The sequence below is a fragment of the Schistocerca cancellata genome, chromosome 8 (genome assembly GCF_023864275.1).
Source record: "Schistocerca cancellata isolate TAMUIC-IGC-003103 chromosome 8, iqSchCanc2.1, whole genome shotgun sequence".
NCBI lineage: Eukaryota > Metazoa > Arthropoda > Insecta > Orthoptera > Acrididae > Schistocerca > Schistocerca cancellata.
In genome coordinates, this window is record NC_064633.1 from 449,360,580 (window position 1) to 449,385,156 (window position 24,577).

Genomic DNA, 24,577 nt, shown 5'->3' on the forward strand with positions numbered 1-24,577 from the left:
AGAGATAGTTGCAAGCCTCTTTTCAAAAAATATGAGATTCTAACCTTCTACAGTTTGTACATATATAAAATTCTGCTCCTTGGGATCATAAAGATAAATTCAACAAAAATTAAGATGTACATGACCACCACACCAGAAACACCAAGAAATTAAAAATTTTGCAACATAACACAACTCAATATGAGAAAAGCAAAGGTTACATGGCAGTAAAGTTTTACCACCACACATCACTAATGCCAAATCGAAGGATAAGTTTAAACTGTCAGTCTAACAACTGTTACTGGGAACTCATTTATATTCAATCAGAGAATTTCTTTCAAATGAAAATAATTAAAGCAAACAGGCATAGTACACTAAAAAAATGTAGACAGGTATAGAGAAAAAGAAAAAGTAAAATGTGTTAACTTCTTAACAGCATTTTTTTATCTAAATATTTTGTTTTATATAGTATTATTGCTGTAATTTTTTTATAAATGTAAACAAAACAGGATCTAGTATGTGTGTGCGTTATATGACTGTGTTATACCATATATATAAAATGATGGACCCATAGTACAGAATTATTGCAATTAAATGTTCTGTAATTTAGGTACATAGTTTATGTATGCCTCATAAAATCCCTTCAGTTTACAGTATCTAAACGTTTGTAACTATGATGTTAATTTCCAGAAATTTTGTGGCTGAAATTTATTAATTATCTTAGCAAAACTATAGTTAGAATCAGTAAAAGTAATGAATTTTACTGGAAAACTGACAAAGCAAATATGTACTTGGACTTACTCCATAGATGTACATCATAAGCTGCTAAATAAATAAAAAAAATGTTGATAGGACAGGAGAAGATATTACTGCCCTTTTAACAATGAGGTAATATCTTTCTTGCACGTCATTCGATGAAAATTTGGCATCTTCTGCAGTAATTCTTGCAAAGGACTTGCCTTGATGCAAAAGTCTTTTATGGATTGTTGGTGCTACAAATAAATTCTGAGAAAACTTCTCACGTCACAAATGTGATTAATCAGGAAAATCACTTTATTGTTAGCGGTGGGTGTGACATTACATCCAGTGAAACATTATTAAATGCCTTCTCTGAAAACTGCTTAGAACAGATAGTATGGAACCACATGCATGATGGAAATATACTGGATATACGGAATATAACAGCAGCAAATATACCTGATCTCTTTAATGATATCCACATCAAAACTCATATCAGTGACCACGAGGCAGTAATAGCAACAGTGAATACCAAAATACAAAAGGGTAACTAAAACAAGTGGAAAAATTTATACATTCAGAAAACTAGACAGAGAAAACAATAGTGTCATACCTCAAATGAGGAACTTGAAAATTGTAGCTCAAGACAAGAGCATGTAGAGGATCTATGGCTCAAGTTTAAAAGAATAATTGACCATGTACTGGATAAATATGTACCCAGTAGCACAGTTCATAATGAGAGAGATTCTCCGTGGTATACAGTCACTGTAAAGAAACTTCCAAAGAAACAGAGACTACTGCGTAACAGGTATAAAACAAAGCACAGGGCTGTAGATACAGATATGCTGAATGAAGTGCCTTTGGCAGTGAAGCCGTCAGTGACTACCACAACAGAATACTGTCAAATGATCTTTCACAAAACTCAAAGAAATTCTGATCATATGCAAAGGCTGTTCGCCAAAGTTCAGTCCCTCAAGGGCAAGACTGGGACTGAAGTTGACAGTAGCAAAACAAAAGTAGAAATGCTTAACTCTGTTTTCTAATGTTCCTTGACATGGAAAAGATGGGAGTATTGCCCCAACTTAATTTTCGTACCACTGAGAAGATGAGTGAAATAAGTTTCAATGTCAGTGGTGTCATGAAACAGCTGAAATCATTAAAATTGAAAAAAAGCTCTAGGGCTCGATGGGATCCCTATTAGATTCTATACTGAATTTGCAGCTGAGTTAGCTCCTCTTCTAACTATAATCTGTCGCAGATCCCTCGAACAAGAAAGTGTGCCCAGTAGTTGGAAGAAAGTGTCAAAACTATTTATAGGAAGGATAGCAGAAGTTATTTGCAAAACTACCAGCCAGTAACCTTGACATCAATTTGTTGTAGAATCTTAGCACATATTCTGAGCTCAAACATAACAAGGTATCTCAAACAGAACCACCACCTCCATGCCAACCAGCATGTATTTTGAAAAACGTCAGTCGCATGAAACCTTACTCACGCTTTTCTTGCATTACATACTGGAAGCTTTGAATGAAGGCTGTCAAGTAGATGCAGTATTTCTTGATTTCTGAAAAGGATTTGACTCAGTCTAACACTTACACTTATTATCAAAAGTAGTCATGTGGGGTATTAAGCAAAATTTGTTACTGGACTGAAATTTTTTGGTAGGGAGGATGAAGCAAGTAATCTTGGATGGGGAGTCATTGACAGATGTGTAAATAACTTTGGGTGTTCCCCAGGGAAGTGTGTTGGGACCCTTGCTGTTCTAAATGCAGTTACCTGCGAAGATGTACTGACTGAAACAAGCTGCATACATATTCAGTTGAAAATCTTGACAAGATTTTGAAGTGGTGCAAAGATTGGAAAAGGAGTTTCTTATGACTATAACATCAGTGAGTCACAGTTGGAATCAGTCAAATCATACAAATACATGGGTTTAACACTCTGTAGGCATATGAAATGGAATGATCACATAGGTTCAGTTGCGGCTAAAGCAGTTAGTACACTTCCGTTTATTACTAGAATACTGGTGAAATGCAGTCAACCTACAAGGGGATTGCTTACAAATCACTCATGTGACCTATTGTAGAATGTTGCTCAAGTGTGTTGGACACACACCAAATAGGACTATTGTGGGATACTGAATGTATGTAAAGAAGCAATAATGGTCACATGTTTGTTTGATGCATGGCAGAGTTTCACAGATATGCTGAAGAAACTGGACTGGCAGACTCTTGAAGATAGACATAAACTAGGCCATGAAAGCTTACAAAGTTTCAAGAACTGGCTTTAAATATTGACTCTAGGAATATACTGCAACCCCTACATACTGATAACATAGGGATCATGAGGGCAAGATTAGATTATTTACAGCATGCACACAGGCATTTAAACATTCTTTCTGTGCTCCCTTTGTGAATGAAATGGTGTAAAAACACTAATAAATGGTACAATGGGGTATACACTCTGTCATGCACTTCATATGGGAGATCCTAAGTCAGAAAATCTACGGCTGTTCTTATTTTCTCTGGATCAGGTCAGACTTCACTGCCGTTAACATGGTGCCCCGAGATTTCTTGAGCAACAAAGGGGCACTATTTCGGATTCAGGCAGAGGCCTGCAGTCTGAACACACTTTAGTATGACTGTCCGGTGTCCTAGCAGTTATTGAAACTTCTTCAAAAAAATAACAATGTCATCCACTTAAGGTGTTGAAGCAGGTTGTCTATTATATGCTCAAAGGTTCTAGGGGCTTTGCATAGTCCAAATGGCATAAATTTGAACTCATAGAGGCCATCAGGTGTCACGAAGACAATCACTTCCCAGTCAACCTTGTCAACCACAAATTGCCAGTAGCCTCTCTGCATGTCAGAAGTTGAGTAGTACTTCGCTCCTTTTAAGCTGTCTAGGGTTTCACGAATGCTCAGCAGTTGGTAGACATCTTCTTTCGTGGTTCTGTTCATTCATAGGCAGTCAGTGTAGGAATGTCATGTTCTGTCCTTCTGTACAAGGAACACAGAAGAGAAACAAGGATTCTCTGAAGGTACAATAATGTCATCTTGCCACATCTTCTCCACTTCGTCCTGAATTATGTTTCATTCAGCCAGCAACATCTTATTTGAGCGCTGGCGAATAGGTAGTTGATGCTCAGTGTCGATATGATGTTTTACTGTGGACCACTAAGTCTGTCCATTCTCCATTCCAGATTTGAAAGCATCCAAAAATTGATGCATCATGGCCAGCACTCACCAGTGTTGTTCCTTGGTCAGACCATATCCTACTGGCAGTTCAATAGTGCTTCATCCCCTACACTGTCTGTAGTCGTAGCAGAGTGAGATTCTTCATTGGTGGCACAGACTAGCTGCTCATCCTTGATTAGTTCATCTGAGCCTACGGATGCTTTAGGGATGAGTTGTGCCTGCTCATGACAAGTAGTGATCCAAAGTTCTCCCTGTCCACCTACAATGCTTATGATTATTGCTGGGATGCAGATTACTTTTGTTAGTCTGAATAGCTTTTGGCAATTGACAGAAGCTTTAGAGTTTAACTGAGCATCTAGAATAATGAGTGGAACTTGTCTCATCAATGGAGTGGTTTAAAAATGTCTGTAACATACAACCAAACAGAGCAATATTTGTTATGTGCGTATGTTAGAAAAGCATTGTCAATCTGGAGCTCTGATCCTCCACAGTTTGTGACTGCTTCTGATGCCTGCATAAACCCACCCACTAATAACATTATGTTCTGTTAAAATTACACATTCAAAGGGCTGTGTTCTGTAACTGATACTCATTCTTGCAGTAAGTGTTCATGTTGACTGTGTCTCTTTCCCATTTGTGACCTTCAGCACATTCACTTTCATATCATGAAACATAGTCTTCTTTAGCTGGTAGTGATAAGCATTTAACATTACACAAAAAAGAAGCACCTTTGTCAACTAGCGCCCAGACAGGTTGGTGTTGATGAGAATTTCTGACAGTTGGGCAGCTATCATCCATGATGGGTTGTCTGGAACCGAGCGACCGCTACGGTCGCAGGTTCGAATCCTGCCTCAGGCATGGATGTGTGATTTCCTTAGGTTAGTTAGGTTTAATTAGTTCTAAGTTCTAGGCGACTGATGACCTCAGAAGTTAAGTCACATAGTGCTCAGAGCCATTTGAACCATTTGAACCCTGGAGGGTTTTCACCATGTCCATAGGTGGTTGCCTCTCTTGGTTTTCCTAAATTGGGCAGCTAGGTGAGAGGTTAGTACCTGTGTTCAGTGATGGGGACTGCCTACACCATGTTGGAGAGCAACCTCATCCATGGTATGACAGTGGGCTTCTTTCTGCAGATCTACTGTAATCAACTGCAGTTGACTATTATTAATAGCGCTGTTGTGTTGGTTGGTGCCTTCTGATATAGTCGTCATTGAACACTCATCTTTTTCTGCAGTGGAAGCATATCCCCCAAGTCTGCTGTTGTGCCTGGGAGAGGAGTTGGTTGTACCTGCGTTGGATGGATATGGCTGTCATTTGATGGGTGCAGCATAAGTACATTTATCGTGGTACATTTGACTGGCAAATCAATACACCCCAACTTCAATGATCTGTACTACATCCTGATGTATGGGGTTGACATTCATGGCATCTATCTCTTGAGCTGCCTTACACTGCTACATCTGTTCTCTTACTACCTTGCCACCATAGATACCATGTTTGGGAGTCACTTTTGTCTGACTCTTTTTCTGTTCCATTTCCTCAATGCATTGGCACTAGATAATGAACTCTTTCATTGTTGTGATGTCCTTTACCAGAAGAACATGGTACATGTCTCCTGTAACTCATTTAATCAAGAGTGAGATTTTGTTGGATTCTGTCATACTCAGATTCACAGTGTGGCATAGGCACTAAACCTTCTGTATGTAAGACTGTGTCATTTCTCCATGACACTGGGAACCTGTTCTTCCATTGTTCTTCCACTAAGCAGACTTACTGCTGATTTACACCTGATGTTTTCTTCTATTCAGCCTGGAATTTGTCCCAGCTATCAAGCTTGTCTCCATAGTTCTCAAACCACTGCTGTAGTGTGCCATCAAAGTGCACGTTCACCTAACACATCATATTATCCACCTGTTGAATGTGGTGATCCAACTGAATCCTTTCAATCATTGCTTCAAGTCCTACCCAGTAACTCTGGAAAATGCTGGTAGATGTCACATGCGAAGCTGACATTTCTGGCTTGAATCAATTTCATGTCCTGATTATACAGACCTTTGAAGCAATGTATACTTGCATTCCAGATCCTGTCCATGTAGGCATCAGGTTTTACATTGCCTAACTGGAGCTGTGGTGATGTAGATGTACCCAACTTCTCCACCAAAAATGTCACTCATGACCAAAATCAAGTCCAGATCCAAAAGCAGGTTCATCGGTGATGTATAATGCTTAACAAAACCTTGTTTATTACATACAGAATAGAACTACCTCCTGAAAAGAGAGTGGTGCTATTTATTCAGATATAGAATATTTGAGAATATCCACACATTAAAAAAACATAAGAAATTCTCAGATTTTCAGAAATGATAAATACTAAAAACAAATATTTGCTGGTGGTCAGATTCAAACTGGTGATCTGCAGTGTGCCAACCAGTGACACTAACTGCTCCTATGCATTCCATGCAACACAGTTCACAGCAGTAGTATATGACATTTTCAGGGCATATACTGTGTAGTATTCTCTGTGATATTCTGATTACAGTATTCTGCTGTGCAAGACTCAGTACAGGTGACCTCTCAACATACACCAAAGGAGAAAAAATGAAAAAGGGGGTGAGTGTTGCAGATTTGTGGACCGGGAAGTTACAAACACGTTTTCTTTGAAAAGATAGCAAACACAGGAATCACCTGCAGAATACACAACAACCATTGTAATGAATGCACAGATAAAGTGCCATTGGTCATGTATTATTTGATTTATTCTACTAGTTTCTCTCATCAGTTGTGAATATCCTGCATGCCACCATGGCAATGAAAATCTCGGGGTGCTTCTAGTTAAATGAGCAAAAATAGTCAAATAAATCAAATAATATGCATCCTGTGGCAGTTTATATATCATTCAAACATATGAGGTGTGATCAAAAATATGGTTAATGGATTTGTTTTAGCAGAAACTGCTGTCACTACAACTATTTTGGTGTAATTTGTCCGGTAGCCTGACCCGTTGAGACAGGCAGTGTCAAGTTGGAACATGCTTTGACTTGTCTGTCAGCATCCAGAGACATTAGAGTGAGGTTGTGTTTACTGTGTCTGTCATGCATCATGGATTTCGAACAATGTGTGAACATTAAATTCTGTTTCAGGTGGCAAAAAACAGCCAAAGAAACTCATGAAATTTTGAAATTGGTGTATGGTAATAATTCTTTAACTCCAAAGACTGTTCGCACATAGTATGAGTAATTTAAAAGCAGAAATGTGTTTATAGAACACAAACAATGTCTGGGACATCCATTAAATTCAAAAACAGAAGAAAACATAAATTTTTTTTGTTCAAACAGATGAAAACAATTTGAAACCCCACCAAAGAACTTAGCATCTTGTATGGGTCTGTGCAAAGCATTTTAACCTATAATATGCAAATGAGATGGTGAGTGCAAAATTCGTTCCCAGAATTTTGAGTGATGAATAGAAGGAAATGATATATCAGTTAAAGTCATGCTCTTTTCTTTTTTTCTTACAAAAAAAAAAAAAAAAAAATTGAGGGCATAGTGCAATCAGAGTTAATTCCAAAGAGATCAACTCTTCATCATTACAACTCTTCATCATTACAATGTGCCTTGCCACACCTCACTTTTGATTCAAAAGTTTTGGCTGGAAAAGTTCTCCTGTGTGTTTACATCTGCCTTACTTGCCAGATTTACCACCATGTGACTTCTGGCTCTTTCTAAGAATTAAAACTGTGCTGAAAGAGAAACACGTGGACACCATTCCTGACACAGAGAGGGCCATAACAGACCACTGAACACCATTCTGAAAGAAGCCTTCAAGAAATGCGTCCGGTCATGGATTCAGCAGTGGGATAAGTGCACTGCCAGCCGAGGACAGTACTTTGAAGGAGATCAAATCAAATTCCATTTAAGCTTATTACTTTGTTTCTAATAAAATAATTTGACATATTTCTTGATCACACCCCATAGATGTTACACTCCTGGAAATTGAAATAAGAACACCGTGAATTCATTGTCCCAGGAAGGGGAAACTTTGACACATTCCTGGGGTCAGATACATCACATGATCACACTGACAGAACCACAGGCACATAGACACATGCAACAGAGCATGCACAATGTCGGCACTAGTACAGTGTATACCCACCTTTTGCAGCAATGCAGGCTGCTATTCTCCCATGGAGACGATCGTAGAGATGCTGGATGTAGTCCTGTGGAACGGCTTGCCATGCCATTTCCACCTGGCGCCTCAGTTGGACCAGCGTTCGTGCTGGACGTGCAGACCGCATGAGACGACGCTTCATCCAGTCCCAAACATGCTCAATGGGGGACAGATCCGGAGATCTTGCTGGCCAGGGTAGTTGACTTACACCTTCTAGAGCACGTTGGGTGGCACAGGATACATGCAGACGTGCATTGTCCTGTTGGAACAGCAAGTTCCCTTGCCGGTCTAGGAATGGTAGAACGATGGGTTCGATGACGGTTTGGATGTACTGTGCACTATTCAGTGTCCCCTCGACGATCACCAGTGGTGTACGGCCAGTGTAGGAGATCGCTCCCCACACCATGATGCCGGGTGTTGGCCCTGTGTGCCTCGGTCGTATGCAGTCCTGATTGTGGCGCTCACCTGCATGGCGCCAAACACGCATACGACCATCATTGGCACCAAGGCAGAAGCGACTCTCATCGCTGAAGACGACACGTCTCCATTCGTCCCTCCATTCACGCCTGTCGCGACACCACTGGAGGCGGGCTGCACGATGTTGGGGCGTGAGCAGAAGACGGCCTAACGGTGTGCGGGACCGTAGCCCAGCTTCATGGAGACGGTTGCGAATGGTCCTCGCCGATACCCCAGGAGCAACAGTGTCCCTAATTTGCTGGGAAGTGGCGGTGCGGTCCCCTACGGCACTGCGTAGGATCCTACGGTCTTGGCGTGCATCCGTGCGTCGCTGCGGTCCGGTCCCAAGTCGACGGGCACGTGCACCTTCCGCCGACCACTGGCGACAACATCGATGTACTGTGGAGACCCCACGCCCCACGTGTTGAGTAATTCTGCGGTACGTCCACCCGGCCTCCCGCATGCCCTCTATACGCCCTCGCTCAAAGTCCGTCAACTGCACATACGGTTCACGTCCACGCTGTCGCGGCATGCTACCAGAGTTAAAGACTGCGATGGAGCTCCGTATGCCACGGCAAACTGGCTGACACTGATGGCGGCGGTGCACAAATGCTGCGCAGCTAGCGCCATTCGACGGCCAACACCGCGGTTCCTGGTGTGTCCGCTGTGCCGTGCGTGTGATCATTGCTTGTACAGCCCTCTCGCAGTGTCCGGAGCAAGTATGGTGGGTCTGACACACCGGTGTCAATGTGTTCTTTTTTCCATTTCCAGGAGTGTATCTGCATAATACTGTGTAAAAGTTTGTGGCAAGTTACCTGTATTCCTGTAATTTAAATACACTCCTGGAAATGGAAAAAAAAACACATTGACACCGGTGTGTCAGACCCACCATACTTGCTCCGGACACTGCGAGAGCGCTGTACAAGCAATGATCACACGCACGGCACAGCGGACACACCAGGAACCGCGGTGTTGGCCGTTGAATGGCGCTAGCTGCGCAGCATTTGTGCACCGCCGCCGTCAGTGTCAGCCAGTTTGCCGTGGCATACGGAGCTCCATCGCAGTCTTTAACACTGGTAGCATGCCGCGACAGCGTGGACGTGAACCGTATATGCAGTTGACGGACTTTGAGCGAGGGAGTATAGTGGGCATGCGGGAGGCCGGGTGGACGTACCGCCGAATTGCTCAACACGTGGGGAGTGAGGTCTCCACAGTACATTGATGTTGTCGCCAGTGGTCGGCGGAAGGTGCACGTGCCCGTCGACCTGGGACCGGACCACAGTGACGCACGGCTGCACGCCAAGACCGTAGGATCCTACGCAGTGCCGTAGGGGACCGCACCGCCACTTCCCAGCAAATTAGGGACACTGTTGCTCCTGGGGTATCGGCGAGGACCATTCGCAACCGTCTCCATGAAGCTGGGCTACGGTCCCGCACACCGTTAGGCCGTCTTCCGCTCACGCCCCAACATCGTGCAGCCCGCCTCCAGTGGTGTCGCGACAGGCATGAATGGAGGGACGAATGGAGACGTGTCGTCTTCAGCGATGAGAGTCGCTTCTGCCTTGGTGCCAATGATGGTCGTATGCGTGTTTGGCGCCGTGCAGGTGAGCGCCACAATCAGGACTGCATACGACCGAGGCACACAGGGCCAACACCCGGCATCATGGTGTGGGGAGCGATCTCCTACACTGGCCGTACACCACTGGTGATCGTCGAGGGGACACTGAATAGTGCACGGTACATCCAAACCGTCATCGAACCCATCGTTCTACCATTCCTAGACCGGCAAGGGAACTTGCTGTTCCAACAGGACAATGCACGTCCGCATGTATCCCGTGCCACCCAACGTGCTCTAGAAGGTGTAAGTCAACTACCCTGGCCAGCAAGATCTCCGGATCTGTCCCCCATTGAGCATGTTTGGGACTGGATGAAGCGTCGTCTCACGCGGTCTGCACGTCCAGCACGAACGCTGGTCCAACTGAGGCGCCAGGTGGAAATGGCATGGCAAGCCGTTCCACAGGACTACATCCAGCATCTCTACGATCGTCTCCATGGGAGAATAGCAGCCTGCATTGCTGCGAAAGGTGGATATACACTGTACTAGTGCTGACATTGTGCATGCTCTGTTGCCTGTGTCTATGTGCCTGTGGTTCTGTCAGTGTGATAATGTGATGTATCTGACCCCAGGAATGTGTCAATAAAGTTTCCCCTTCCTGGGACAATGAATTAATGGTGTTCTTATTTCAATTTCCAGGAGTGTATATTGATAATGGGCTGTACACATTCATGGCCACCATTTTGGTTAAGACCACTAGATCAATAAAGCAGTTTTGAAATTATGTAAATGGGACAACAGTTTCATGAGTGTGCAAAAATTTCTCAGGAAGAGTAGCTGATGTAATGGTTAACACTACCCATGTTTTATAATTTCGCCTTGGCAATTACATGAAACACCATTCCACCAGTAAATAACTTAATATACAGGGTACATCTTGATCTGAAAGAGAGATGCAGGAACCATTTAAAATAAGACACATCATTTCGCTTCAGATCCTGCATCATAGTATAATAATGGGCAGCCATCATTCATCTCTTTGCTGCCCTCTGGCTTTTTGTGTATGAATGAATGCTGTACCAGATGTTAAATTAGTTATATGTCTTGTTGGTCACTTGCACAATGTATCGTAATGACATCAAACAAGTCAGTCTATAAACTATTAGCTTGATTCATATTTAAAAGTGTGTGCATGCCGATCATGCACACTCGAGTTCAAATAACAGAAGAAAATATTTAGTTTAATTACAAAATTAAATGTGTAATATTGCTGCACGTGTAATCTACTAGTTCTTAAATAAAATATTCTGTTACAGAATAGAACAAGCTGCTGGAAGAAACTTTTTTGTTTTTTAACTTACAATGGTTTCCAGGGAAATATTTTTTAAAAGAGTAAACTGCCATTTGACTGTGTATTACCATATTTATCTTCAGTAGTATCTAGATTTCAGCTTTTGTGCCGTTATCAACTAAAATGCTAAAAGCTGTTGGATCATTATTATGTCATATCTGTTAAGGCAGTCCAAAGCAGAGACCTGCTTTGGACTTGCCCTAAAGGATAGAACATAATCATGGCTTAACAACTTTTAGATTGTAAGTCATAATGGCACAAAAGCTGAAATCTAGATAGATAAATATAGTAATACACAGTCAAATGGCAGGTTGCTCTTTTAAAAAATATTACGTGACTGTGGCTCAACACCATCAAAAACTACTTCCTGAGAAACTTCCAGACAATATTGCACACCCCCTGAAAATTTCTGCTGAGAAGGAGGGATGAGCTCCACAATCAAGCAAAAGATTTGTTACTGTTGTTTTGTTTTTATACAACATATTCTAAATGAAACTCTCACTGAGGCATAAAAACTATAGTCACTTACAAAGCTTCTGTGACACTGCTTTTTGCATGAACCAGTAAGTATACATGATGAACATACACTGGTCAGTGGTATACGGTTCCATACCCTTCTTTTACTGCCCCTTAATTGACAATAAGCGCAAGTGTGTCACGCACACGCGAGCGCGTGCATGCGTGCGGGTGCTGCCTCCCCCCTCCTCCGCCTCTTATTTAGTTACACCATTCGCACGTTTTATGTCACACACTGTAATCAGATTTTAAAGTACAATATTATCTTATGAACAAATTTTATCATGTAGTTCAACAAAATTTTTATTGTTAGCAATTTAATGGATAATGGTTTTATTTATAAGTTCCCTTACCTCTTATTTTTAGGTATAAATGATCCTGCAAATTATCCAGAGTATGTATTGGCAATCCACAGCTCAAAACGTTTATTAGTGGAGCAGATTTCACCGCCAGCTTATGTACTTGCAGATGCTATAATAAGCTTAACTCTTTCAAAGGGTCAGAGGCATGAGGTATGTACTCAGTTGTTTAATATGATATTTCATCACATGTGATGAAATTTTGTTTAGGTAATTCTGTGATTGAAAGTCAACAACTTTTTAGCTGCACTGTGATTTAAATTCTAGTTTCTGACTATAGTTAGTTACATGTCCCACAAGTCACTTGCACAGTGAATCATAAAAACATGGAACAAGTCAGTTTACAGGTTATTAACTTAATTTGAATTTCAATGTGTTTGCATGTTGACCATTTGAAGATTACTTCACACAACAGAAAATAATATTTAATTTTATGACAGAAGTACATAAGTAACACTTCTGTACTGAATAAATGACAAATTTCTGATTGAAAATGCTTGTTTCAAGTAGGAGGTGTTGCCTATAAGGAACTTTGTTTAGCTGTTTTTCTAATTTAGCTGTACAATTTTCACACATTTTGTATCATCAAGTGAGTGATGCAATATTTTGATAGCAGTATTTCTTGGTCCTTTCTGAGCTAAAGATAATTTTAATGAAGATAATTTTTCCTTCTAGCAGTGGAATTATGGATTTCATTATCCCTTTGAAGAAATAATGTATTCTTTAGAACAAATTTCAGGAGAGATGTGCTGTGATGATGTAATCAAGAGAACTAATTCCTTAAATAGGTGTGTCTAAGATGACGATTGGTGAGCACAACATAATATTGTTGTGACATGCTTCTGGAGAATGAAAACATTCTGTGTTAAATGATAGTTATCACAAGGCAAATTCCAGATGACATTACTGTGAATGAAAGTAAGCAAAGTACATTACATCAAAAGGAAAAACTCACTTGAGAAAACTGTAATATTAGAGACCAAATTTATGACTAGTAATTACCTGCAGGAGGAGACATTTCAATAGTCGATAGATATGTACAGGATGGTCAGAAACAGTCTGAAAAACTTATAAGGGTGTTGCTGGGCAGTTTGTGCTTAGAGATAATTGTTTGGAAAAAAATTGATACATTGTGCTGTTTCTGAGCTAATTAGCATTGAAGTTAGCCATTCAGACCTTTGCATACACAAATGTAAGTAGCCTGCCAGGTACAATTAGTGTCAGTTGTTCTCGTAGCATAGATGATAACGCACAAGACTGCTCATCATTTGGCTTGGGTTCGATCCTTACTACCGTCCCATGCCCAATTTTTGAATCACTCTCTTGTTCAGTTTTAGAAAACCAGATGCATAACATGTTTAGTGTCATTGTCTCTGGCCATCAGCTTGAATTTACACATGCTACAACCTGATTGGCTAACTTCAGTACTAACTAATTTGGAAAAGATGCAACATATCGAATTTCTTTCTTAACAATTATTTCTCAGCGCAGCCTATCCTGCAACACCCTGAAAAACCTTTTCAGATGGTACACATACTATCATAGTTTTCAGAACAAATAGTTCCTGTCTTGGAGTGTGTGTGTGTGTGTGTGTGTGTGTGTGAGAGAGAGAGAGAGAGAGAGAGAGAGAGAGAGAGAGAGAGAAAGAGGGAGAGGGAGAGGGGGGGTTTGGGAAGCTTAGAAAGGAAGAGGATGTCACTTAGGACTCCCAGAAGAGAGAAACCTACCTATTGTGTGGATGAGGGGGTGATTGAAATTACATCTTCTGAAGTTTAGGACTGGCCAGATATTTATGATATGATGTTAGTTGTTTGACTGTCATCATCATCATCATCATCATCATCATCATCTGTCTCATAATTTTATAATAAACAAAGTATGTTTACATAATGATTTGTTTATCTCTGAGGCCTGCAATGACGCAAATTGCAAAAGTGCTTAACTGGGCCATTGAAGAAGTTCTAAAACTGTAAATTTTTCAGTTTCAACCTTAACATTATGTAAAACCAAAATTTGTTATTATTTTGCCTTACACACCAACTCTTGGTATGCTTTAACTTAGTTGTTTGTTGTTGTAACCTTTGGTGTACACAGTTGTAGGTGCTGCATGTTATTGTCAATGGAGGGAGAGAGAAATTGCAGAAAACAGTGCAACAACTATTTAAACACATTATTTACACTTTCCCCTGTTGTCAAATATTTTAAAAAATGGATTGCTATCTCTAAAGAGAAATACTGCTAAGGTCATTTATGTACATTACGAACAGCGGCAGACTTAATGCTGAGTCTTGTGGAATTATATTCGTGATACGTGCCTTGCCTCCCCCTCCAAAAAATCCCATCTAGATTTGTAGAATTATGTAGTGTAAATTTCTGAGCAATATTACATTCTAGTGAGCTGTACCACAGTACAGCAAAAGTAGTAAATTACATGTCATCTCCAAGAGAACAAAGTAACCTTTAGATCTATCACTGCTTCATTATTAAGAGGTTGTGGAAAGTTCTTGCAGAATTTAAACAATTTAGGAGTAAAAGTAACAACTAGTAGAGGCTGTGAGCCATTGACAGGAACATAAACCAGACTAAAAATTATGGTAGCTTTTGGATGAATCCTTTTTAGAGCCCGAGTGTACACACACACACACACACACACACACACACACACACACACACACACACACACTTAATTGTGCCAGTTGAATACAGAATGTGGGGACTGCGGTTCGTGAGGTAGAAGGGTGTGAGGGGTGGTATGGGGTAGAGTGAGTGAAGAGAGAAAAGAAATGGGGAGCAGGAGATGGATAGGATGATGGTTCAGAGGGAGACGCAGCAGGTGTGTGGGTTAGGAATGCAACCCACAAACACTGCAACTGATGAGTTTGCACAGTGCATGGTGATGGGGTGTAGTGGATTACGTGGGTGTGACAGAATAGAGGTAGAGAAAACTTTGGGAACGAGGGTGTGGTTTCAGAGGGTTCGTGGAGATTGAGGTGAGGAAGATTACACGTCCATCTATGTAGTTCAGAAAAGATGATGCTGGAGTGAAGTATCGGAGTCATGTAGCAGCCACTGGAAACAAGCATACTGTGCTCAGTAGTGTGTTTTGTCACTGAGTGATCAAGCCTACTCTTAGCCGCAGTTTGGAAGTTAGTTAGCTAGTTAGTTAGTTACATGTTCCATGGATCATTTTTCATGATAGATTTAATGATATGAAATGAGTCATTTTACATCATTCACATCGCAAATTAATTTGTACATATCGTTGCTGCACATTTCCAAGGTTCTTTTTTTATGAGATACAGATCCACCACCTTTTACACATTACAGGAATAGAAATTCTTCTATGGAACAGAAGGAATTGTCAAGGAGAAACTTTCTCTATTTGTTTTCAAATTTTACTTTGCTTTCTGTAAGACTTTTTATCACTGGCTAAGTGATCAAAATTTGTGTTGCAGCCTTGTGCATCCCTTTTTGTGCTAAAGACAACTTTAATGTGGAGTAATGAATGTTATTTTTCCTTCTGGTATTGTAATTGTGTACATCATTGTTCCTTTTGAACTGTAGTGGATTATTTGCATCAAACTTCATGAGGGAATAAATTTAGTGTGAAGCAGTAGTCAGAATGCCCAACTGCTTAAACAGACATCTACAAGATGATTGTGGATGGGCACCACATATTAATCTTCTTTCTTTCTTAAGGGGGTGTTGCCCCAGAACATTACTCCATATTAAACTACTAAATGAAAATATACAAGGTGGCCATTCATTTAGGTAGATAGTTGGTTGGCAGTCATAGCCGCATCAAATGCTACGCAGAAACTGCAGCAAAGCTGGTACATGACTAGACTGTTTTCACAGGCACCTGTGCCTGTAATGGGATACAATAAACATGTGATGGGGCTGGATTTGGAAATGCTGGGTGGGTGATTCAGACAGGTGTTGCACCTGGGTCTTCTGTGGGAATATCACGCTTGTGGAAAGGAGTTGGGAGTATGTGTGGCATAGGGATGGACCAGGATAATGTGTAAGTTGGGTGGACAGTAGAATACCTCTTAGGGAGAACTGTGTGTACGATGTCCTTCATTTCTGGACTTGGTGAAGATAGTCAAAGCTTTGATGAAGGGTGTGGTTCAGTTGTTCCAGTCTGGGATGTATTGGGTTACAAGGGGCATGCTTCTTGAGGGGAAGGGTATTAGAATAATAAGATTATGAGAATATGACACAGGAAATCTGTTTGTGGACTGGGTTTGTTGGATGGTGCCTGTCTGTGTGAGACCTTCAGCATACTGGGCTGTGGAATGCTTATCACTAAAGATGTGCTGCCCACATATGGTCAGAGTATATTGGAGTTATTTTTTGGTGTGGGGGGGATGATAGCTGTATAAATGCATATGTTTTTAATAGTTATTGGGTTTGGTATGAACACAAGTACAGATGGAGCCATCAGAGATTTGGAGGTCATCTTCTAGTGAGGTGGCAGGTTGGGCAGGGGAGGGCCAGATGAAGCAAAAGACAGAAGTGTTGAGGCTATGGAGGAATTAGGACAGGCTGTCTTGGCCCTGTGTCCAAATGATAAGATATATAGGTTGTTACACTATTATGGTTAAAAATAAGATGGATGAGTAGAGGACTATACAACAGACAAATAATTCAAATAAACATAGATCCAGAAGCCAATGGGTGCGCCAATAGGACATTTTATGGCTGAGTACATGAATGCTGTTTAAGAGAGTCCCCAAAGATCCATACTGCAGATATGCACTTGAAGACAAACATATTGCAACAAGTGTTCCACATGGCCACCATTCATGTGAAGGCAGGCTTCAGTACGTCTCCTCGTTGATGCCCATCCAGTTCAAAAAACTTAAAAAGGTTCTGAAAACATTGACAACCATACACTATCCATTCTCTGATTTCACTGACACTATCAACTTGACTGGAATACACCATTGACTTTAAATATCACAAAAAAGTGGGTTCAAGTCAGGGGATCTTGAAGCCATGGTATTGCTAAGCTGTGAGAAATACACTTGCTGTGTGATTTGATCCCAAACAGCTAGATGAAGGTGTACCAATGCACCATCATGCATGTACCACATATGATTCCTTTCACCAAAACGAAAATCATCCAAGTAGTTGATTAGCTTGTGCTGCAGGAAATGAAGGTACATGCAAGTCAAACAGATAGGAAACGTGGCCCTATCAACCGTCATCGTGGCACTGCCCTAACATTAATGGAAAGTCTCTGCTGATGTGCCATCTCAGTGGTGGCCTGTGGGTTCTCATGAACCCGAAAGTGTGTGTTGTGGGTGATCATAGTAGGCCTTGCATAAAGCATGCTTTGTTGCACATGAGGAACTGTGAATAATTGCTACATTTTACAAGGATCTCCATTGGCAGAAGACAACCCAGGATGGAAAATCCAGTGTGCCATGTCGAGCATACTTTACACTTGACACAGGCACAGCTGTCCCTCACCGAATACTTGCCATGTGGTGGAGGATGAAACATTTTCTGCTGTGGCAATTGTTCTGGTACTTGTGCCTGGCATTGTGTCTACCTGTTGCAATATACACTCGTACATTTGTTGTGTCGACACCCTTATTGGTCTATCTGCTTGTTGCATGTTGTGCTGAAATGAAACAGTCTCATGTGCAGGTGCTTATGGGACCTAGCAAATATTCTGCTGTCTAGCTGTCAGAGTCGAGGATATGCTTTATGATAAAATCATGCTGCCTCCAGTGTACATTGCCATTAGCAAGTCCGTACAGGAAGTGAATGTCATTCATTTCTTCGTTTGAAAATATTTGTGAAGCCAGGGCAAACACTTCAGATGCATTTGCTATTCACTGTAGGAACTGGTACCTGGAAGATGAGGCTGCCTTTAGCTGCAGCCATGTCATTTGGGTATTGCCAGCATGGCCTGAAACTTTAGCTATGATTGGTCAGTTCAAGGTCATTCTTTCCTTCACACCAATGAAAGTAATGTACTCAATTAATTGACAGCAAGGTGCTAGCAGAAAAACTGCAACATAAGCAAAGCCTTAGACATTAACAGTGTTGTAACATTGTCATGACTGCACTTGTACCAGCAACATCACGGGTTTCTGGATTTTGTTAAGATTATTTGATTGTTTTGTTGTCCTCTACCTGCTCCTTTCTTGTAACAGTCAAACACCTTGTATAAACAAATCTGTGGTACAGCCATAGTACCTGCATGAGTCTCTCCTATGCTAATCTGTTTATGGGTCACCTATATCACACCTTCCTAGCCTTCCAAAATGCTACACGCATTGTCTGGTTCAGATTCGTTGATGGTATTATCATGAACTGGACCCAGGGTCAAGACAACCTACCCTCATTTCCTCGTTCCTTCAAAGCCTCAACAGGCTCTGATTCACTTCACCTGGTCCTCCTTGGCCTAAAGTGCCAGATTCCTGGACCTTGCCTTTCACCCCTCTGATGGCTCCATATGTACTTCCATCAACAGTTCCTGTATTTTTAATCCTTTATGGATTTAAAAAAAAAAAAAAGTGCCACATAGTCTAGCTATCTGAGAATGGCACATCTGTAGTGATGAGAATTCCTATTCTCAGTGTGCTGAAGATCTCGCACAGACCTTCACAGACAGGCACTGTCCACCCAATCTAGTCCACAAAGAGATTTCCCATGTCAAATCCCCACACCCTTAATCCTCCCACCAACCCCAAGAACCAGCTACTAAGGAGGGTGTTGCTCATCACCCAATAATATCCCAGACTGTAGCAACTAAACTATGTCCTTTGCTAGGGCTTTTAACAAGTATTCAATTGTGCCCAGAATTGAGGGACATCATACCCACAATCCTTCCTACTCTTCCTAAAGAGGAGGTAGACAGTCCCAACACCTTGCCACTTGTTTCATATTTCTCTGGAGGACACAGGTGAAAGACCTGTCTGATTCATCCACCCAACATATCCTACTTCAGTCCCTGCAAAAGCTTATCCTGTCTCATCAGAGGCAGGGCCACCATTGAAAGCATCCATGTCATACATCAGCTCTGCTGAAATTTCTGTACAGCATTTTATGCGGGCATGACCACCATCAACTGTCCACCTGAATGAATGGCCATTGCCAAACTGTGGCCAAAAACAGGGCTGACTGCCCAGAGTGGAACATGCAGTTGAGCCCAATGGTGTTGATTTCAATGGCTGCTTCTCAACTCATGTCATCTGGATTCTTTCTCCCAGCAGCAGCTTTTCTGAACTACATAGACTGGAGTTATCCCTTGCAATACATCATCAATTGCCATAACCCTGCTGGCCTCAGTCTTTAATAACTGACTGGACCCATGCCCTCATCTCCACTATCTCCTCTTCCTCTGTTCTGTCAACCCCTCCTAATCCATTCCCTTATGACATCATGCACTATGTGAACTCAGTAGTTATGGTGCCTGTTGGTCACATTCCTATCCCGTGCACCTGCTGCTCCTTCCTCCCACATTCCTACCTCATACACCTCCTAACTGCCTCCAAATTATCATCTACCTTTCCCCAGCTCTCTCCCACTCCCCATTTCTTTTCTCTTTTCATCCACTCTACCCCGCACCACCCCTCACACCAGTCTACCTGGTGTTACGTATTCAGCCAGCAAAATGTGGCCATACAGGTATTTTCTGTGTGTGTGTGTGTGTGTGTGTGTGTGTGTGTGTGTGTCTAAGTCTAATATATTATATAATTCTCATTGAATCTTATCGTTTTGCAATTTTCTTCTTGTCTGTATACATCATCAAAATACAAATATGTGCAATTAGTGTTGAGTGTACATTTATACCACAACTACTATGACTTTGCATTGTTTCAAACATGTGCTACAGCAGTTAAATCTTTGGATTTATTCTACAACATAAAAAGGAGGATAAGCAAGATTCTAAAGTATGTTCATGAGAATCATTTGTTCGCCACCACATGGAGATATTAATTTTTCACTAAACCATATCTTCCTTCTTCTTAACCCACATTATTTGTTTTCATGTATTATTTTACCACCCATACCTTTATGGTCTGGTGCATAATAACAACTGCTTCCTAACAGCCTCTTTCTCAATTTTTTCCTTTTATTATATTGCAATAAATGTATGGTTATATTTTCATGGAAAGGTTGAGACCATATTTCATATGCAAATAAGCTTATGGAGAGCTTTTGAGATAATTAGTTCTTTAAATAAAGCCACTTAAATGGTTTACACATAATTGTACCATGGTTATGTTAACAGCCTTACTTTTCGTCTTTACTGGAGAAGTTTCCTCAGAAGCTTGCTTGTACTGAATTATTCTGTATTTACTACAATAAAGTCTGGAAATTATAAAATCCATTGTTTTTTGACAACACACAGTTACCATAACCAGTCATATCACATTAGGGAGCTGTGTAATTTCTTCTGATACTTATAAGAAGCATGCATTCAGAAGTTTGGATAGGAGTATCAGGAAAGCTACTCTACAGACAGAGGCCAGTTAACAATAGTCTGTTGGACATAATTATCGCATATGCTACCAGTAGTTATATTCTAACTATGCAAAATTCTACTAGAAACTTGATATTGTCATTCTACAAATGTGTTCATTTTGATTTTGAGAGTTTATTTCATACCTGACCGATGACCTCATGACCTCGCTGTCTGCTCTCCTTCCCCAAACCAACCAACCATTTCATACCATTTATCTTCTTGCTCCCCCCCCCCCCCCCCCCCTTTATCTGTGTGGTATCCACAATAATTTTTCCGAACTGCATGTTATGTAGGAATTGCTTTGGAAAGTTTTCTCTGACATACACCGAACACACTCTTTTAAATTCCATTTTTTACTGAGCAACAGTATTGGCCCATTAACAGTTGAGGCACTTGTGACTAATGGAGGCTGTACACAGCACATGAAACTGACAGATGGCTCTACACCTACATTTGATCTGAAAATTTTCAAAATTTGAATGAAACTGGTAATTATTATAAAGATAAATATACAATAAACTATAATAAATATAGTAGAAGAAAATGCAAAGTTCATTTACTGACTGCTTTGTACTTTATTGGCAAAATTTGTGACATCACTTGATGCATTATAATAGGATGACTAGCACAGAGAACATACCAAATATTCAAATCTTCAGAAGATAATTCAGCAGTCTGTTTGTAATATTGCATTCTATTATGGTATATTTCTGATATAAACATATTTTTTGGGCCTCTGCTGCTAAGTAGCTTTTCCAAAACAAGAAGAAAATAAAATTTCATCTTCACAGATAGAGAGAACAAACACATAAACAGTAACAGGGCATGTGAGATATAACACTTCAGGTGCACAGTTGAGCTCCCCAGTAGCACTATGTGAGTAACAATGAGTAACTGCCAAGTATTAAACAAACCTAAAACCACGCCAAATGTCAAATTAAATTTATCATGGATTATATAATATTTCAATGTTGAATTTCCAGGGCCGTGAAGGAATGACAGCATACTATCTCACAAAAGGTTGGGCAGGATTAGTTGTGATGGTGGAAAATCGTCATGAGAATAAATGGATCCATGTGAAGTGTGACTGTCAGGAGAGCTACAACGTGGTCTCAACAAGAGGAGAGCTTCGTACTGTTGACTCTGTTCCTCCATTGCACAGGTAAGTTAAGAAAAAGGCACTGCAGTCTCTAAGATGTGAATTTAGAAAGTGTGAAAGTGGCCGATATAAGAAAGTAGGAAGTGCAGTTTCCAGGTTCCATGATCATTACCTACATCTTACCATAAGACGTGATGTGTTTTGAGAGAGAGAAACACTGCAGTGCTCATCATTGGCACACTAGTGTATATGATGTCATTGAGTTGACTACATGTAGAGGAAATTTTAAGCCAATGGTAACAAGTCAAGTAATGATTGAAAATTGATTATAGATAACTTTACTAACCATTTCCATTTGGAAGATAGCAACTTTGGAATATAGCAGTTCACATGTTCCTATCAACCGTGTACGATCTGCCAGGTTATTCACTTCTCTTTTAGAGATAAGCTTCGGAAGTGTACACACATCATACTCACAGATATGAGACTACACTTTTCTTTCATATACCCATTTTTGTTTGTGTATCGAAGGCAGAAAAGTGAGTCTTTTAATGCAGACTTTTCAGTAAATAAATAAACAGTTTGAACAGTACATTGATAATCATTGTCATGCAAATTGCAGTTGATATCTAGCAGTTTCTCTCAAACTGTCAATGTTAAAAATTTCTGGATCATCTGTCATGTGCATATTTGTACAAATAACAGCAATGTCATAGATATTCTGAATGAAAAGAACTACATGGGAAACTACAAGGATAACTCTCATCTGTGTAGTTCAGAGAAGCTGCTGCTGGGAGAGGATCCTGATGCCACAGATTGTGAACTCAGCTGGCCTTGCCTCTGATGGGATGGGATAAGCCCATGACAGTAGGACTGAAGTAGGTTGTGCTGAGTTGGTGAACTGGACAGGTCTTATATCTGGGTCTTCCACACTGATATGGCCCCTGAGGCAGTGGGACAAATCAGGATGTTGTGTAGGTCAAGTGAGTGGTGGAATACAGCTTCAGGATGGGAAGGATTGTAGGTAGGATATCCCTTATTTCTGGGCTCGATGATAGATAGTCAAAACGCTGGGAAAGGAAATGGTTCAGTTGCTTCAATCTGGGATTATATTGGATGATGAAGGAAATGCCCCTGTTCAGCGGTGTGTGTGTGTGTGGGGGGGGGGGGGGGGGGGGGGGGATCTGTTTGAAGACTAGGTTTGGTGGATAGTGCCAATTGTTGGTCTGTGTGAGATCTTCAGCATACTGGGCTCGGAAATTCTCATCGTTACAGATGTGCCATCCACAAGTGGCCAGACCTCTGGGAGCTACTTTTTGGTGTTGAAGATATGACAGCTGTCAGAATGCAAGTACTATTAATGGTTAGTGGGCTTGATATGAACAGATGTACAGATGGAGCCATCAGAGAGGTGGAGGTCAATGTTCTGGAAGGTTCCACAGTGGGTTGAGGAGGACTGGGTGAAGTGAATGAAGGAGAGAGTATTGAGGTTGAGAAGAAATGAGACTAGGACTTCTTGGCCCTGGAGCCAGATCATGAAGATATCATCAATGAACCTGAACCAGAGTTTCGGGAGGCTGTGAAGGTCTCCTCTAGATGGCCCATAAACAAATTGGCATAGGAGGGTGCCATGACACATGGCTGTGTCATGGAATTTTTTGTGCATCTTCTCCTCAAAGGAGAAGTAATTGTGAATGGAGATATAATGAATAAGGTGCATAAGGAATCAGGTAGTGGGCTTAGAGTTGGAGGGACATTGGCAGAGGTAGTGTTTGGTAGTAGTAAGGCAAAAGCATGATGGGTGTTGGTATATAGGGAGGTGACATCAACAGTAACAAGTGAGGACCTACATGATAACAGTTCTGGTCACCTTCCAGGAATTCCCTACCTCCAACCTGGCCTCACTATCCTTCCCAAGAACACAAACATCTCATTAGCTATTAACAATGCCAAGACAGTCACTGATTTAATAATTCTCCCTGCAGAGAAAAGCACCACCACTGTTGTAATGAATCACATTGACTATCCGACTGAAGGCTTCCACCAACTGTTTGATTCCTCCACCTATAAGCTCTACCATAATTATCCCATCCCAGAAGTCCAACATAATCTCCAATCTCTACTCAAATCTTTAGGCCAACGCCAGAATCACTCTGTTGAATCCATAATCATCCTCACACCAATGACCCCCACACACTCACTTTCTACATACTTCCCAAAATCTATAAACCCAGTCATCTTGGATGACCTGTTACTGTACTCCCACTGAAAGGATCTCCGTTCTAGTCTGCCACTCTAAAGAGCTCATTGTCGTCAGGATGTTAAACACTAAACTCTTGTCTACCAACACCTACAGTCAACTGCCTGCAGGCGAGTCTCTCATATCAAAGATACAAACGACTTCCTTCCACAACACTCAAGCATCCCCCAAACTGTTACCACCTAGGTCCTCACTTGTTACTGTCGATGTCACCTCCCTATATACCAACATCCATCATGCTTTTGCCTTGCTATCAAGGGGGTTGTCATTGTTGGATGGGAGTATGAACTTGGAGAGACAAAGTTCAGTTTGGGATTAGGTTGGTTCTGGTTGGAGGGATTGGTAGCTAAGAAGTGTTTCTATTGTACGGACAGGGAGAACGAGAGTAAGCCTTTGACAAGTCCAGCATTGTT

At 41.2% G+C, this 24,577-nt stretch overlaps 1 protein-coding gene across 1 annotated transcript in view; it reads left to right on the top strand.

Annotated features, from left to right (window-relative positions):
- LOC126094887 (calpain-D-like) overlaps window positions 1-24,577 on the top strand; it is a 106,885-nt gene that overhangs the window by 73,660 nt on the left and 8,648 nt on the right. Inside the window, exons 12-13 of the mRNA XM_049909523.1 lie at window positions 12,325-12,470; window positions 21,789-21,967. Of these exons, the coding sequence (XP_049765480.1) occupies window positions 12,325-12,470; window positions 21,789-21,967 (325 nt within the window). The remainder of the gene's footprint in view (window positions 1-12,324; window positions 12,471-21,788; window positions 21,968-24,577) is intronic.